Source organism: Siniperca chuatsi, linkage group LG6, assembly GCF_020085105.1.
Source record: "Siniperca chuatsi isolate FFG_IHB_CAS linkage group LG6, ASM2008510v1, whole genome shotgun sequence".
In the NCBI taxonomy this organism is placed as follows: Eukaryota; Metazoa; Chordata; class Actinopteri; order Centrarchiformes; family Sinipercidae; genus Siniperca; species Siniperca chuatsi.
In genome coordinates this window covers 25,995,666-26,010,563 of record NC_058047.1, presented here as the reverse complement: position 1 = coordinate 26,010,563, position 14,898 = coordinate 25,995,666, and the positions used below count along the sequence as shown (strand labels likewise).

At 39.9% G+C, this 14,898-nt stretch overlaps 1 protein-coding gene across 29 annotated transcripts in view; it reads left to right on the top strand.

Annotated features, from left to right (window-relative positions):
* The first annotated feature begins 1,760 nt into the window (after positions 1–1,760).
* kif1aa (kinesin family member 1Aa) overlaps positions 1,761–14,898 on the top strand; it is a 39,402-nt gene continuing 26,264 nt past the window's right edge. For 6 of the 29 annotated variants that reach the window (XM_044199223.1, XM_044199222.1, XM_044199213.1 and 3 more), the window contains exons 1-14: positions 1,762–2,149; positions 4,528–4,695; positions 10,955–11,028; positions 11,201–11,383; positions 11,496–11,561; positions 11,841–12,019; positions 12,403–12,514; positions 12,768–12,845; positions 13,031–13,096; positions 13,188–13,205; positions 13,298–13,376; positions 13,477–13,555; positions 13,857–13,999; positions 14,809–14,847. In XM_044199223.1, coding sequence (XP_044055158.1) covers positions 4,590–4,695; positions 10,955–11,028; positions 11,201–11,383; positions 11,496–11,561; positions 11,841–12,019; positions 12,403–12,514; positions 12,768–12,845; positions 13,031–13,096; positions 13,188–13,205; positions 13,298–13,376; positions 13,477–13,555; positions 13,857–13,999; positions 14,809–14,847 — 1,222 coding nt within the window. In that variant the 5' untranslated portion in view covers positions 1,762–2,149; positions 4,528–4,589. Of the gene's footprint in view, positions 2,150–4,527; positions 4,696–10,954; positions 11,029–11,200; positions 11,384–11,495; positions 11,562–11,840; positions 12,020–12,402; positions 12,515–12,767; positions 12,846–13,030; positions 13,097–13,187; positions 13,206–13,297; positions 13,377–13,476; positions 13,556–13,856; positions 14,000–14,808; positions 14,848–14,898 lie in introns of all 29 variants that reach the window. The other 23 variants (XM_044199239.1, XM_044199238.1, XM_044199236.1 and 20 more) reach the window with 12 other exon arrangements.

Genomic DNA, 14,898 nt, shown 5'->3' with positions numbered 1-14,898 from the left:
CCATACGCCCATTCACCTTCTAGGTGAAAATTGATTTCAACTAATAGGTGTACCATGGAATACATCTGGAATTATGTATACTTTAACATACAGTATAGGCATTTGGTTGGCAGGGACATTAACTTCCAAGCAAAAAGTTGCCAGAATCCAGACTGCATTGTACTATGGATGATAGTGAAAAGAAAATGTATTGATTTAATTAGCAACAACCTCTATAGCCACCAAACCATTCCTGTCCTGTAGTATGCAGGTCAGGTCCCTTGCACAAGGACACATTGACATTATTAGGCCCGGTGCTCTCATCTCTCCAATCAGCTCAATGGCTGTCTAAGAGCTTTGCTACGAGAACATCTCTCCAGGCGTTGCATTTCATCTTCGTCTGTTTACACTCAGTTCTTTTTAGGTCAAACACAAATATTGATATTTTTCTCTCTGACTAAATAGAAGTCCCATTATAAGTTGATGTAATTTAGTTTTTAAGAAAACCAAGCAATAAAAATCCCCCTAAATTAATCTTCAACATAAGGGCCATTTTAACTATGTATAAATTCAAAATAAGAGCTGCTACGGGAGGACCAGATATTTGTTTCAAATGCAGCTCAGTAGCATTTAGAGTTTTTGAGAGCAACATACATTACATTACTACTAATTTGCATCATGAGCAGTTCTATTCCAAGGCTGTGGCCAGGAGATCATGAGTCCAGCACATCACTCCCAACCCCCCTTCAGTTTTGATTAGACAGCAAATTTAAAAAAAATCTCTTTAAAAAAGCACAAGTATTTTAATTTGTAATAATTTCTATTCATTTGTTGGTCTAAAATAAGTCAACTTTAAATATATTTAGTCTAAAAATACTCAAATCTGCCTATAAAATACCCGAACATTGCTAAAATCCCCAAATTCACACTAAAATAGGCGTTTTTCACAGCTGACCTTTTGACATGAGATTGTAGGAAAAGCTCATGAGCTACCAATAACATTAACGATGGCTCTGTCATGACAGTGTGTCATGTCACTCACAGTAGGAAAGGCACAGGCAGAAATAATACATTTAAAGATGGCTGAATTCCATTTAGCTACTTCAGTTTAAAGGTCCTGGTATTGAGCATGCTGGGACACTTGAATAGAACAGAGCCATCTTTAGTGCTATTAGTAACACCTGTACTTTTCCTACTATGATAACTTTCACTGCATGTTTGCCATTTAAGTTTTAGTATATGCTGCAGTAGACAGAGGGTGTAGGCACACACCTGACTGAAAAACCTTCAAACTGCAATGCAGACAACCCACATCACTTCAGTAAGAGGCATACAGAAACACCACATTTGCAAAAGAAACATGATAATATTTCTGCTACAGTATTATCCTGTTTCTGTGGCCAGGCTCTGCTCCGAGTTGCTACATGGCGTGCTTCACTGTTCAGGCATGCTTCCATGGTGCGGGAGACCTGCTTTGTGCCAGTTTGTCTCCTCTCAGCTTGATGTCCCTGGCTTGACCTACTAAACCCCTATTCATAACAAACGCATGTTTATGCTCCTATTGTCCACTGCATTCAAAACAATCCTGTCAGTAAACTTGAAAAAATATTGTAGTCCCTGCCATCTGCTGTTTTTAACTTTAAATAAAATATATAACGCAACAGCAGCTTTTATATGAGGTGTTTCAATAGGGACACTAATCCTGCTCCCTGTCTTTCTTCCTCCCTCCCTCCCCCTCTCTCTCCCCTCCTCTCTCTCTCTTCCCACTACTGCATTGATGCTGTTACCTCCCTCGGTAGTGATGTCACCGGCTCAGTGGAGCTCGAGCATCCTTACCAAAGACAGGGAGACAACAGAGCCATTTTGACCGCTTTGGAGTGTGGAGAAGCAGCCGACTATCCAAACAACCTTCTTTCCTTCCTGGGTCCCCACTGGCAAGGCAAGGCAAGGCAGGGCAGAGGGGGGGTGGGTTGCAGGGTACGGCAAGACTCCGTCGGCGGTAACCTCAGCCCTTCCCGTTTTCATGGCGAGGGGAGGCTGCTAGCAGGGGCAGTGCCAGACCCGGAGGAGACCTACGGAGGTGGAAGTAGCTACGGGCTGGATAATAAAGCAGACGAGCACGACAAACAAGGTCTGTACACGGGAGCAAGACGTTATTGGCACTGCGGAGGTAGGTTTACCTGTTTTATTTTTCCATTGTCCCGCCGGTAATGCAGTTTTAATGAGACAGTCTTTATTTACCTTGTGTTAAATCTCCTGGGAAGAGATGGGCATAGGGTGCGGCCATTGAAGAGGCTGTCAGTGTCGGGAAGATAGTATCGAGACAGAATGACATTAAAGCTGCTCTATAACAGCACATGTAGGCTACTGTCATGTTATTTTAGTGCTTATATTGTTTGATAAAATGTCTTTTAATTATGTGAGCGGGACGACGGGAAGAAATGCCCTGTCATTGGACGAAAGGTAAACTACGCGATGCATTGCTATGAGAGATGCTTTTATCATGACGCTATATGCATTTCAGAAAGTAATTAGGCTACAGCAATGAATGATCAATTTTAGCCTAACAAAATGTGGGCTTTAAGCCAGTGCTGACCTGCGGTTTATGGATTTGCTGTCATGCCAAAAAGCTACCAATTAAATAAATGTTTTTTTTTTTATGAGTGATAAGGTAAAATTGCATCAAACTGTCGTCCTGCTCAAATAGGCTACACGCCAGCATGGTATATTACATTAGCCTTTGTCACCGGGAAATGGTGGCCGCCCAGCTGAGCTGCATCATCAGCTGATTGGTCTGAGCGTCTGTATCAGAAGATTAGAGACATGGGTGTTGATGGGGGAAAAAAAGCAGATTTAAAATGTCAGTACTTCTATTGTTTGTTTTTTTTTTACACAAGATATTCTGTTGCAGTGGGTGAATGTTAAGATAAGCTTCAAGCATGTGAATTTCATCTTCATCACTTCATTTCAGATATCAAAACAATATTGAATTTGATGTTGAATCTTCTATATTATTAAGTTTATTTCATTTATTAATCCTAATTTGTCCTCAGTATACATTAAGGTTGCACCTTAGGAGCCAAAATACTGTTTTCCCATTGAAACAACATGACTCGCATGTTTCTTACAAATGAATCTGTTTAGGTGCGAGCTGGTGAGGATGTACCAGGAAGCAGGGTGACACAGCAAATTTAGAAAACTCAATTATGATGACAGACATCTGAGTCACAAACCATATGGACATACTCTGAATATTGATGCAAAAATCAACATTATCCCAAATCTTGGGCATAAATTAAGTTAAAGAAATGACACTTTCTCTTATTAATATGCTATAAATTATGATAGTCTTCTAATATTCACAGTTAGACCTGAGGCGTGCAGTGAAAGCTAATTGTATCATATTGCTCACTGTTAAAGCTTATTGATGAAAACATTAAATCATTGTAATTTGATCGCTACAGATGATGAGTCATGGTTGCTCTTGATACGCCCATGATGCTGCCACACACTAAAATCACACAGTCATTTAATGTCCATATTTAGTCTTTTAGGAGACAGTATGACGAGTTACGAGTTTCATCAAACCGAGCTGCTGAATGGAGCTAGACCCTGGATTTGTGGCTGGTTTCAGTGCCATTGTCATCCAGGGAAATAGCCTGACATTTAGCTGCTGCTGCACTTCTTTTGTTACTGCTAGCTTTATTATCCATCTCCCTTGGCTGTAGCTGACCATGCATGGTCTTTTCATGTTACAGCCACACAGCCCTGCCCTCCTCTATTGTGCTGATCACGTCAACCATAAGGTGTAATATTCGGCCCTTAGAAATTTTTAACACAGATCTAAAAATGAAACCTCAGATTTGTAACACGACATAACATTAGTGGCATTAGTCTGTCGTAGCTAGGGATGCACCGATCTGACTTTTTCAGTCCCGATACCGATACCTTGGCTTTGGGTATAGGCCGATACCGAGTACCGATCCGATGTGAGCCAGTGTTTAATTAATAAGCTGTATGCCTCGCTGTGTGGAAGAGACAGGGATCATTCTTTTATGTGTAAGGCAACATCAGGCTTGACTTAAACATTGCTTTCCTAACTTTGTAAAACAAAATATGATAATTATGATAATTGTCATAAATCATAAATAATCGTGCACCAACAACGTGGTTTAAAAAAAAACTTCAAATTTTAGAGGAATTACAATTTAATTGTGAACCTTTTTTAAATGAAGAAAAACAAAATGGTCAGGAATTAAAATTCCAGTATAAAACAATACAAATGCATCAAATGAGAACAAAATGTAAACATTAAATCACAATTAAGTCACAGACTAGTGCGAACAAGCTTAAAATGAAATCACAATTCACACAAGTAGTATAAACAAGTAACTTGGTAAAAACAAAACATTCACAATGAATGGCTTTGCAGATATTGCAGTCAAACTTGTTGGCGTCACAGTATTGGATCGGTGCATCCCTAGTTGTAGCATGTAATTTCCATAACTGACATATTAATTAGGATTCACTATCTGCTCCCTTCTACAGACCTGCAGGCCCTACACCTGGGCACTAAAGAAGGCACCCCAAGGTGCTAGGAAGAAAGCACCATGGCAGGGGCCTCTGTGAAGGTGGCGGTGCGTGTCCGCCCCTTCAATTCAAGGGAGATGGGAAAAGAAAGCAAATGCATCATCCAGATGTCTGGAAACACCACCAGTAAGTAGTCGACCAAGAGCTTAAAATTCACGTACAGTATGTGTGTAATGTTTACTTTTATTTTTGTTTTTATTGTCTTAAATTTAGGATCAGATATATAGATTGCAGAAAAAATTGGTTCACGCTGCATGGGCATCAAAAGTGTAGAAAGTGGTTGGCAGAAGGCTGCCAGCCAGATGTTAGCTTGAGCTGGGAGATCCTTCTTCAGAAGGCACGGGTTCAGGCTTCTCTGAACTATTGCTGACCTTGACCTCTGACCTCGTGCGAGGGGATTACCGAAAACATAAATTCCCCCTGCATAGGGGTGAATGCAAGTCTCCTGTGAGGAGGTTATTGAGATACTATAGTAGATAATTATAATATATCTACAGAGAAAATGTCATCTTGTTGAGCTTGTCTGCAAGATTGACGACTGTCTAATAACTACAGGGTCGATCTTTTCAGTTACTAAATAGAGCGAGCAGTAGAGCGGAAATCACCTGCTGACATAATATCCTGCATATTTGACCTGATATTTATTTAGGGCAAGGCCTGTTATTTGTTTACGTGGCAAGATTAAGCCAGATTTAAAATGGCCCCTGATTCAATATGTTATAATTAATCTTTCCATTCAGAATCTGCCACAAAAGCAAATATGCAATAAGCACATTGATGGCAGATATATTTGGAAGAAACAGAATGATTTTGTCCATATAGAATGACCCAGATAAATATTTGGGAGTGTCACTCATCGTGTACTTGTATCTAGCTCGAGTAAAGTTTCCTGCAAACCCTTCTGTATTTGTTTTTGTGCCATATGTTGTAAGTTTTTTAAGTATGTAGTTCAGAGCACCCCACATTCCTTGGGTAATACAGTGCACAGAGTGAGGACTCTGGTCGAGAGGAGACTGGAAAGATACTCGATATGTAGTCTGCTTAGCAAGGTAAAGCCATATGTCAATAATGGATGAGGCTTCTTGAAATATTTACCGTTTGGCCTAATTTAGCCATCCCCCCCTCCTTCCTCATGTCATGGGTGACTAGACAACAAGCTGGGTGGCTTTTTTGGGCCGTCATAATTTAACTGTGTGATTTGTTGCATTTTGTGACGTAGTTCCCTGCTAGACTAAATACTTAGAATCTAAAAAAATCTCAAATGAATTGTTCCTTTTTTGAATTGTCCCTCAAGGATTTCACAGCGTGATGGTGATAAGTAATCCAAGTACATTTGACTTGAAAACACTTGAATTTCAGTGGCATGCTACCATGATAATCAGTATGGTGTTTGCATGTTCTTTATTTTATGCTAATTTTGACAGGTTCTGCTTATTCACTGCAATATTCACTACTCTATTCATAGTACTTTTGCAGTACAAACTGTACTATGGCTCATTCAACAGTATACAACATCAGTCAGGCTGTCAAAGCACTGTAGGCATTGTATAGATTACTCTTCCATAAAAAGATGTACTTGGCTGCTTCTGGTGTTTGTTTTTCAGAAATGTAGGTTTTTGTGATTTGTTTATTACAGTCAAATCAGAATACACACAATATAAATTTACCACAGTATAAATCACTTCAACAAGCTGGTAAATTGGTAAATTCCAGTTAAGTTTCAGGGAAAAGGAAGTAAAAGATAGACATTCCAGTGGACATTTGAGCCAAGCGAAGCCCCCCACACTGATCCCTTTACAGATAAAAGTAAGAGTGGTGTCATAAGGCCTAAGTCACGATTCTTTTTAATCAATCTACCTTAAAATCCAAAAATTAAACTGATTTGACAAATGTGTCAGCAGTACTAGAAAACTTCTTGTTGGTCAGACCCACGCAGAACACAAAGCCGCTTTCAGTGAGACTGCAGGTCTTTCAGCAGAGCAGATTGTTCTCTTCCAAACTGAGTCAATGGCTCTGGATGTGGACTGGAGGATGTGAGCAGACTGATGTCATGAAAAAGCCCATTGGTTATAGTGTCTGGAGGGGGTACAGAGGCAGGGTATAAATGCCCTCTTGTCTTTTTGTAGTCTGGGCTGAGGAAAGGAAGAAGAAGTAGAAGGAGTTGGGGGGGGGGTTGTGTGTGTCTCACTCTCTGCTTTGTGCTCTCTGACACTCATGTGTGGGTCAATAGCCCAGTTCCCACAAAGCAGGTGAATGGCAGTAATCCTGTTGGTTGAGAGATCTTCCCTCCCACACTGACCTTAATTAAGATGCAAGGGACAGACCTGAAGGAAAAATAGGCCTCTCTTTAGAAGGCTGTTGGGTGCATATAGTTGGTTGGATAGATTTAGATTTATATTGCAGCAAAAAACTCATTACTGGACTAACTGAGTGACTCATTAGCATAATGTTTACTGCTTCATAATGCTAATTTTGGCACGACATAGACCAACATAAAGCAGCAAGCAACAAACCACCTACACCCAGGGCTGCTGCTGCTGTTGAAAATAGCATCTATGTGGCTCTCCTCCCATCTCTGTCAGTGGGTTCACATCCCCTCTGCCAGACCTGCTGACGCAGCCACATTTCCTCTCCTATTGACTGGGGCAGGTCACCCGTGACAGTCTGACCAGCATCACTCAGTCACAATTATGAAGACCCAGCAGCTATGACAAAGACAAATATGGAATGTGTCATAATAGGATGCTGAAAATATCATGTATGACAACTAAAATTAAACTAGAGCCAATAATTGCCACTATTAGGATTAATTAGGATAAATGATGAGATGTGGGCATCACTGACAGTGATTATGACGTGCAGTGGTGTGGTTCTAAAAAGAAAGTGAGCATACTAAACATCACACCTGGTCAAAATAAAGTGCACATCAAAATATACAGTATTTATCTATTTTCAAATTCCAATACTAATTTTTGGGAATTAAAATCATTGATATGATGTCTGATATAAAATCAGTCAGTGCTTTTAAAAGTTGTTACTCAAAACATACCCTACAGTATCTTCAACGAAACATGTAGATCTTAAAAAGAAAGTTGGAGCTATCCCTTTGTAATATACAGTTATTCAGCAGTGGTGAAATAGTACAATGCATTTGAAAGTAGAATGGTTTAAGTATCAAAAAAGTGATCGGTGTGAGAAAGGTTGCACAATTGGTGCATTATCATCTAGAAAATATGTTGTAGAGTTGAAACAATTACTGGATCAATCTGTTAGTCGATAGACAGAAAATTAATCGGCCATCAAAACAATTTTGATCATCAAATAATTTGAAGTAATTTTTAAGCAAACAGGTACTAGGTTTGTGAGCACACTGCCAGGAGAAAAGTGAGCTGCAGATGTATCCGGTCTAATTATGTTTGCCCTCCATGACATGACTTCCAGACCTGCTGTCATCTATAAACTCAACACCTCGTAATTAAAAAGCGTTTCCATCATAAAACGAGAAGACAGGTAGTAAAGGGGAGTATGATGAAGATGGGAGATGTGCTCCGTGCTTAAAATGCTGCTAAAACTGGCCTCAAGTGGAGATTACTCTGACACGCAAGCTACTGAGCTTAATTTAAATAGGCAGCCCTGCCTTATGTCTCACTGTAAACCTCATATATGCTGCCAATCACTGCCACTCTAAAGTAATTACCTTATCTGAGAGCAAAGCGCTTTTCTTTCCGGTGCTATGTATGGGGGGGCTCATCTTGTATGAATCATACCACAGTCAGAGGTGAGTAAGCAACGAGAGTACGTCGTACTGCAGAGGCTCTGCTTCTGGGTAATAGTCAGATCTTGATATATTTTTTATTTTCGAGGTTTGGTAAAGTAATCCATGTCTCCTTTTTGATTTGGTTTATTTGATGGCTTTCTCTGTTATAGAATCCAGATTTTATAGAACCAGGAAAACCAAAATCACTGTCTTTCCTGTTTTCACCACGTGGCAGCTTGAGACCTTGTAGGACTTTCATTCATTGTCAGGCTGTATTAGATTTACAGTATATGTACACCTATTAAGGCTTTTCACAGAGGGCTCTTAAACACCCATTTTTCTTCAATGATGAAAAAGCTGCACATCAGAAATGCAGTATAAAAACAAAAGTAACAGGTCGTTGCTTTTACAATATAAAGTAAGCAAGGTGCAGTGACACACTTTTTCAGTTTCACCTGCATCACCACTTCACGGACACTGCATTTTCTTTGGAAAGTGATTAGTTAGGACAGGTGCAGAGCCTCTACCAAGTATGTTTTATTTAACCAGATTCTAATGATTTATTTCACGGATAATCATGGATACACAAATGTGATGAGTGGAGGGATTAATAACCACGTCCCTCCAAGTCTAAGTAAATACTTAGGTCTAACTGGAATTTCTAGTGATGTCATGACACATTACTGTAGAAGACCATTTGTGGCAGGAGACAGTGCACAGTGGGGGAAATGAGCAGTATAGAAAGCCTTTCCAGATGATTAATGAAATTAATTCTGTAGTTGTGGTTAGCAGCAAACTTCATGTATTTTATGACACTAATATGCGCAGAATACTCTACTTGGATAAATATGAAAGAGAGCACTCTGTGTAAACTGTAGTGTATCTGTAGTGCTTCTACAGTATGTTCATATTTGGCCATCTTCCAGAGTACTTGGACGCATCATGCCCAGTAAACGAAGCCTCGTTTTCATGTCATGGTGAGGAATGGGCCTGAAACCCGAAACCCAAGTCAGCCACACTGGCCTATATTTCTTAGCTGGAAATACAGTAGCAGTGTGGAGAGGAAATAATAGTGTGTACACTTACTTGAGAGTGTACTTAGCCCTGGGCCTTTTCTTCTAATATCGACCGCATCTGCATTAGCAGAGAAAATGGTGTCTGGAGCTCTGGGAGCAGGGAGGAAGTGTTTTCAGACCACACCAGATATATTGTTCTTGGGTGGGAACGCCACAGGGTTCTGAAGTATTCACACAAAACCTCTTGATTTCAATACTTGAGTATGATAGATGTCTTTAGAAAAAAGTAATTTGCATTTATGTATCTGATATTTTGCCTTTAACTACACAATGTAAATTTTAATTGTAAAATGTTTCTCTAAATCACGAGAATGAACAGACAGTAGGCCCTAGCATCCCATCACACAGGCTTTATTTGTTTCTGAAAGCATTTATCTACAAACCATTGCATTTGCTTCATGTTGATTTTTTAGAAAATATTATTCTTTCAGGTGGCTCAGTTGTCTGATCACATTTATATTGAATATATCATTAATATATGAAAAAGTCATGTGTTTTGTTGTAGGTATTGTTTTGAAAGAAGCAGTCATAATACTGTTTAACCTTTCCAGATGCATATACTATACATATACAGTCTTATTAGCCGCAAACAAGCCCCAATTTTGATCTGTGCCAAACGGACACCTATGATTTACAGAACAGGTGGTGGACACACAAAGACCTCAAATTAAATCAGCGCTTCTCTGACAGTCTGGAAAAAATGAATATAAGATTCACTAAGGTAGAATTTTTCTAAAGGCTAACAAAGGACAACTGAGCCTGATGAAGTGCAGCTCAGGGCTGATGGTAGTTTCATGCTGAGACTGTTGAAAGATGAGCTGAGCCTTACAAGCTGAGTCTGAGCTGTCCTAAAATGGCCACTGGGAGATAGAGAAACCTGGTAGGTAACAACATGGCCTTTTAATCTGGCACAACCATCACGCCAAACTGTACATTTGAAAATAGGAAGTAAAAGTAGTAAATTTATTTTTTTAGTGTGTAATGAGTGTTGCAGCCTATATGTTTAGAGTGTGTCACCTTGAAACTTGAAATTAAACCTAACCTCTTCACTTGCACAAATAGGTAGAACAAAAAGGCCATGAGTGGTCAGTAGTGAGTCACTAGTATTTAACCAAAGCCTATAAATAAAATTTTTTTACTGATGTATTCAATGTTTAAGAACAATCCTGTAGATTCAGTTTGTCATCAAAAACGGCATTTCTTTAATGTGGGCAAAGAGACTGGGATTAAGTTTAAATGGCATTTTGCAATTTTTACACCAACAGCTGATGGCAACTGATATAACACAATGTATGTATTTCAGTCCATGAAAAAAAATCATTACAAATGATAGAAGCACTCTGTTCGGTTTCTAGTCCTAATACATCTGCAGTCTCATGTTTGGCTTTAGTGCAGAGGCCCAAACACTAAAGATGACTATTACATAAAGAGGAGGCGACTAAGGCCTTTGCAGCTCCATTAGCACAACATGACACCGACACAGCTCAGATACAGTTTCACGTGGGAGCCTCTCACCCTCCCTCTGACCCGTGTTCCTTGTCCTGTCTTTCAGCCATCATCAATCCCAAACAGGCCAAAGACAACAAGAGCTTCAACTTTGATTACTCCTACTGGTCCCACACCTCGGTAACTCTTTCTGCACCCCCACAGCGCAAATGTTGTACAGACACCCCAACAAAGACACACACGCGCGCACCCATACACATTTGCATTATTGTGCATCCCTTTTATGTCGCATTTGTCAGGTTTATGAGAAAGTTTAAGAGATAAGTGGCTGATTATTGATCTCTGTCCACAGCCCGAGGACGTCAATTATGCCTCTCAGATGCAAGTATACAAAGACATCGGAGAGGAAATGTTGCTGCACGCCTTCGAGGGCTACAACGTCTGCATCTTTGCTTATGGCCAGACAGGCGCTGGCAAGTCCTACACCATGATGGGGAAACAGGATGTCAAGGATCAACAAGGAATCATTCCCCTGGTACCGACTTAAGATTATCTGACCAGTGCTGATAATAAATCAAGGAAAGATGATTTTGAATTTCTCAGATGTAACAATTGTGGAAATAATGTTCTTATTTTCCTCCTTCCAGCTGTGTGAAGATCTTTTCACTAAGATCAGTGACAATACAGACAACAGCATGTCTTATTCTGTGGAGGTAAGCACTGGTGCCCTCTGTCATCGGCTCCTCCTTTTTAGTTCATAGTTTAGTTTATTACATTTATTTGTCAGGGGCCGTGTACAAAAAACATTAATCTCACACAAAGAGAGGAGACGTATTGCACTAGCTCATTTCTATCTGCAGTCCCAGGGCAGGTAGACACAAACATTAATACCACTAATGCAATTAATACAAATACAGGTACACTGTATGTGCAGTATACCTGAACCTGACACCTGTTATGAATGTTCAAGCTAATATTATGAATCTGAACAGGTAAGCTACATGGAAATCTACTGTGAACGTGTGCGGGACTTACTGAACCCCAAAAATAAAGGCAACCTGCGCGTTCGAGAACATCCTCTGATGGGACCTTATGTGGAGGACCTGTCTAAGCTGGCTGTCACCTCCTACAATGACATCCAGGACCTGATGGACTCTGGCAACAAGGCCAGGTAATGGAGCTGTTCATTCATTCAGGCACTTCGCTCTGTTGTTGTAGAGGGTCTGGTGAAAAATACAGTGCACACCATTTTTGGTTCTTGTCAGAGAATCTTATTTCTGATGAAGTGGAGGAACACCAACTATAGCGGGTGCCGACACTAATAAGTCAGAGAGTAAAATTAAAGCTCTTTATGGGTTATGGGTTGATTATTTATATTCAACCTATTTGCACTTTGAATTTTGTTTCTTGATTGTTTGTCAGATCTACAACAGAAATAGCAGGAAGTCATTTGATCTATCATCATAAGAGAAACATCCTCCTTGTTGGACAAACGTGGAGCAAACAAACAGCTTGCTGCGCAAACTGATAAAAATGCACTCACTGTTTCTACAGGACTGTGGCTGCCACCAACATGAATGAGACAAGCAGTCGCTCGCATGCTGTCTTTAACATCATATTCACTCAGAAACGCCATGATGCTGAGACTGATAACACCTCTGAGAAGGTAGAGTTTTATCACATCCTGGGTGAACTTGTTTAACATTGATCTGTTGCCTCTGCTCATCTATGATCTGATTGATGACACTGATTTAAATCTCGTCATGAATTGGAAATCAATGATTGCTTGAAGGTCATACTGTAATGATAAGGCGACATTTTTTTAATGAAACCTGTCTCTGGAATAAAGATGAATAGCTTTAGCTTTTTTTGTTGTCCGCTAGTGTTTTGCAGTTTATCTAGTGGATGTTCTGTTGCAGGTCAGCAAAATAAGTTTGGTGGATTTGGCTGGCAGTGAGAGGGCAGATTCTACTGGAGCCAAAGGGACCAGGCTTAAGGTAAAATGTTTTCCTCAACTGCATTTTGAATATTCAAACACAGATCTGAAAACATATATCCGTGCCTATATGGGAAACATTCTCTATGATGATGATATGATTTAATATATGTCCATATTAAAGAAGTTAATAAGTGTGTTTACTTTCAATGTGAATATCATTCTCTGCTTCTTGCTCTATCACAGGAAGGAGCAAATATCAACAAATCTCTAACTACACTGGGGAAAGTCATCTCTGCTTTGGCAGAAGTGGTATGCATTATATCTTCATATGGTACATTGTAAGATAAAGCCGATGTTATGTAGGATTAACATGTTAATTTTACTGTCTACGTCATTTTAGGACTCTGGGTCGAATAAGGTAATTTGTTATTTATTTATTTATAGCTTTTCTTAACCTAAATGCCATTACATACATTGATTTTAACTTTTGTGATTTAATTTAATACACAGAATAAAAAGAAGAAGAAAGTGGAAAGCCACATCCCATACAGAGATTCAGTTTTGACCTGGCTACTGAGAGAAAATTTGGGTATGAACACGATATTTTTTTGTTTGACAAGTTAATGTTTCTTACTGATCCATTAGTTCTGGACAAGCCGAAACCACAGTGTTTTTCTTCATTGTGTCAGGTGGGAATTCTCGTACTGCGATGGTAGCTGCCCTGAGTCCAGCTGATATCAACTACGATGAGACCCTCAGCACACTCAGGTAGAGAGCAGACAACACATTTTCTGCTGCATCTTTTTCCTCCCACACCATTGCTGAATGTGGCTTTGAAGGACACTGGTGCCAGTGAGACCAAAGTGTTGTGTGATACATGTTTTCCTCAGCAGCTTGCATCAGTTTCCCACTTCAAACACTCTTCATGAGTTGCAGTGCCAAGCTGCAGAATCCTGTGGATGTGTGATGTCAGGATGATTATGAATGTGTGTGTCGGTGTGTGCGTGCCTTTTTGTCTCCTCCCTCACCTGTGTCAGCATGCCCAATGATGCCTCCTTTATACTCACAGGTACGCAGACCGTGCCAAACAGATTCGCTGTAACGCTGTGATCAATGAGGATCCCAACAACCGATTGGTTCGCGAGCTGAAGGAGGAGGTGTCTCGTCTGAAAGATCTCCTCTACGCCCAGGGGCTGGGTGACATCATTGAGAGTAAGGGATCATTAATTTCTATCATTTGTAATGATTTCAGATCCTTTGCACACTATTCAAACATTGTGTGTGTTGATGTGCGTTCAGATAGAACACGAAGCTAATTAAGAGCCAGCGCAAAAAAATCAATGGGAAGACGTGAATGGAAATGACCAGATAGTGATTCTCTTTAGACTGCAGTGGGACCAGAATTAGACAAATGCAGTTTACTCCCATGTTGTGGCAAAAAACAGCCAGGACTGGAAAGACTGTGGGCAGGGTAGCTTCTGTAGCTAGCATGTCAAGCAAAAATTACATTAGCATATAATCGAAAGTCTGCTATACAAACCGGAGGTGTGGAGGTTAATATTATGAGCATTTACCAGGAATGGAGGGTCTAATGAGAAGATGCTATTGATTTGTATTATTGGAAATGTAGGTAGTAAAATCTAGCTTTTATTTTTGTTCAGATAGCACAGGCTAACAACAAGAAGTGAATGCACCTTGTCCCCTTCTTCACTGAATGAAAGAGGAGTGAATTCTGGTCCACCTGTAAACAAGACAAAAATATGTTTACATTTGAACGCATCTTCAGATTTGAACATGACAACATTTGTCAGAGAAAGATGTCAGAAATGAAAATGCAAAGCTTTGTATCATGTACTGAGGGCAATGGAGCTAAATTGATGTTCATTTATGTTGACTGCACTGCTCAGGTGTTCAGCAAATAATAAGTGTATGTTTAAATCCATGAACATTTTATCTAAAGATTTTACACTTTTTCTCTTCCTTTTTCTCTCTTTTTGACTCTTTATCTTCTCTTCTCCCAGCATATCGAGCGCCTGGTGCTGATATAGAGGGTTTGAAATGTGTGTTTTCTGGCTCTTGCTTTTGCTCTTGTGGCAGCTTAGCATCACCGG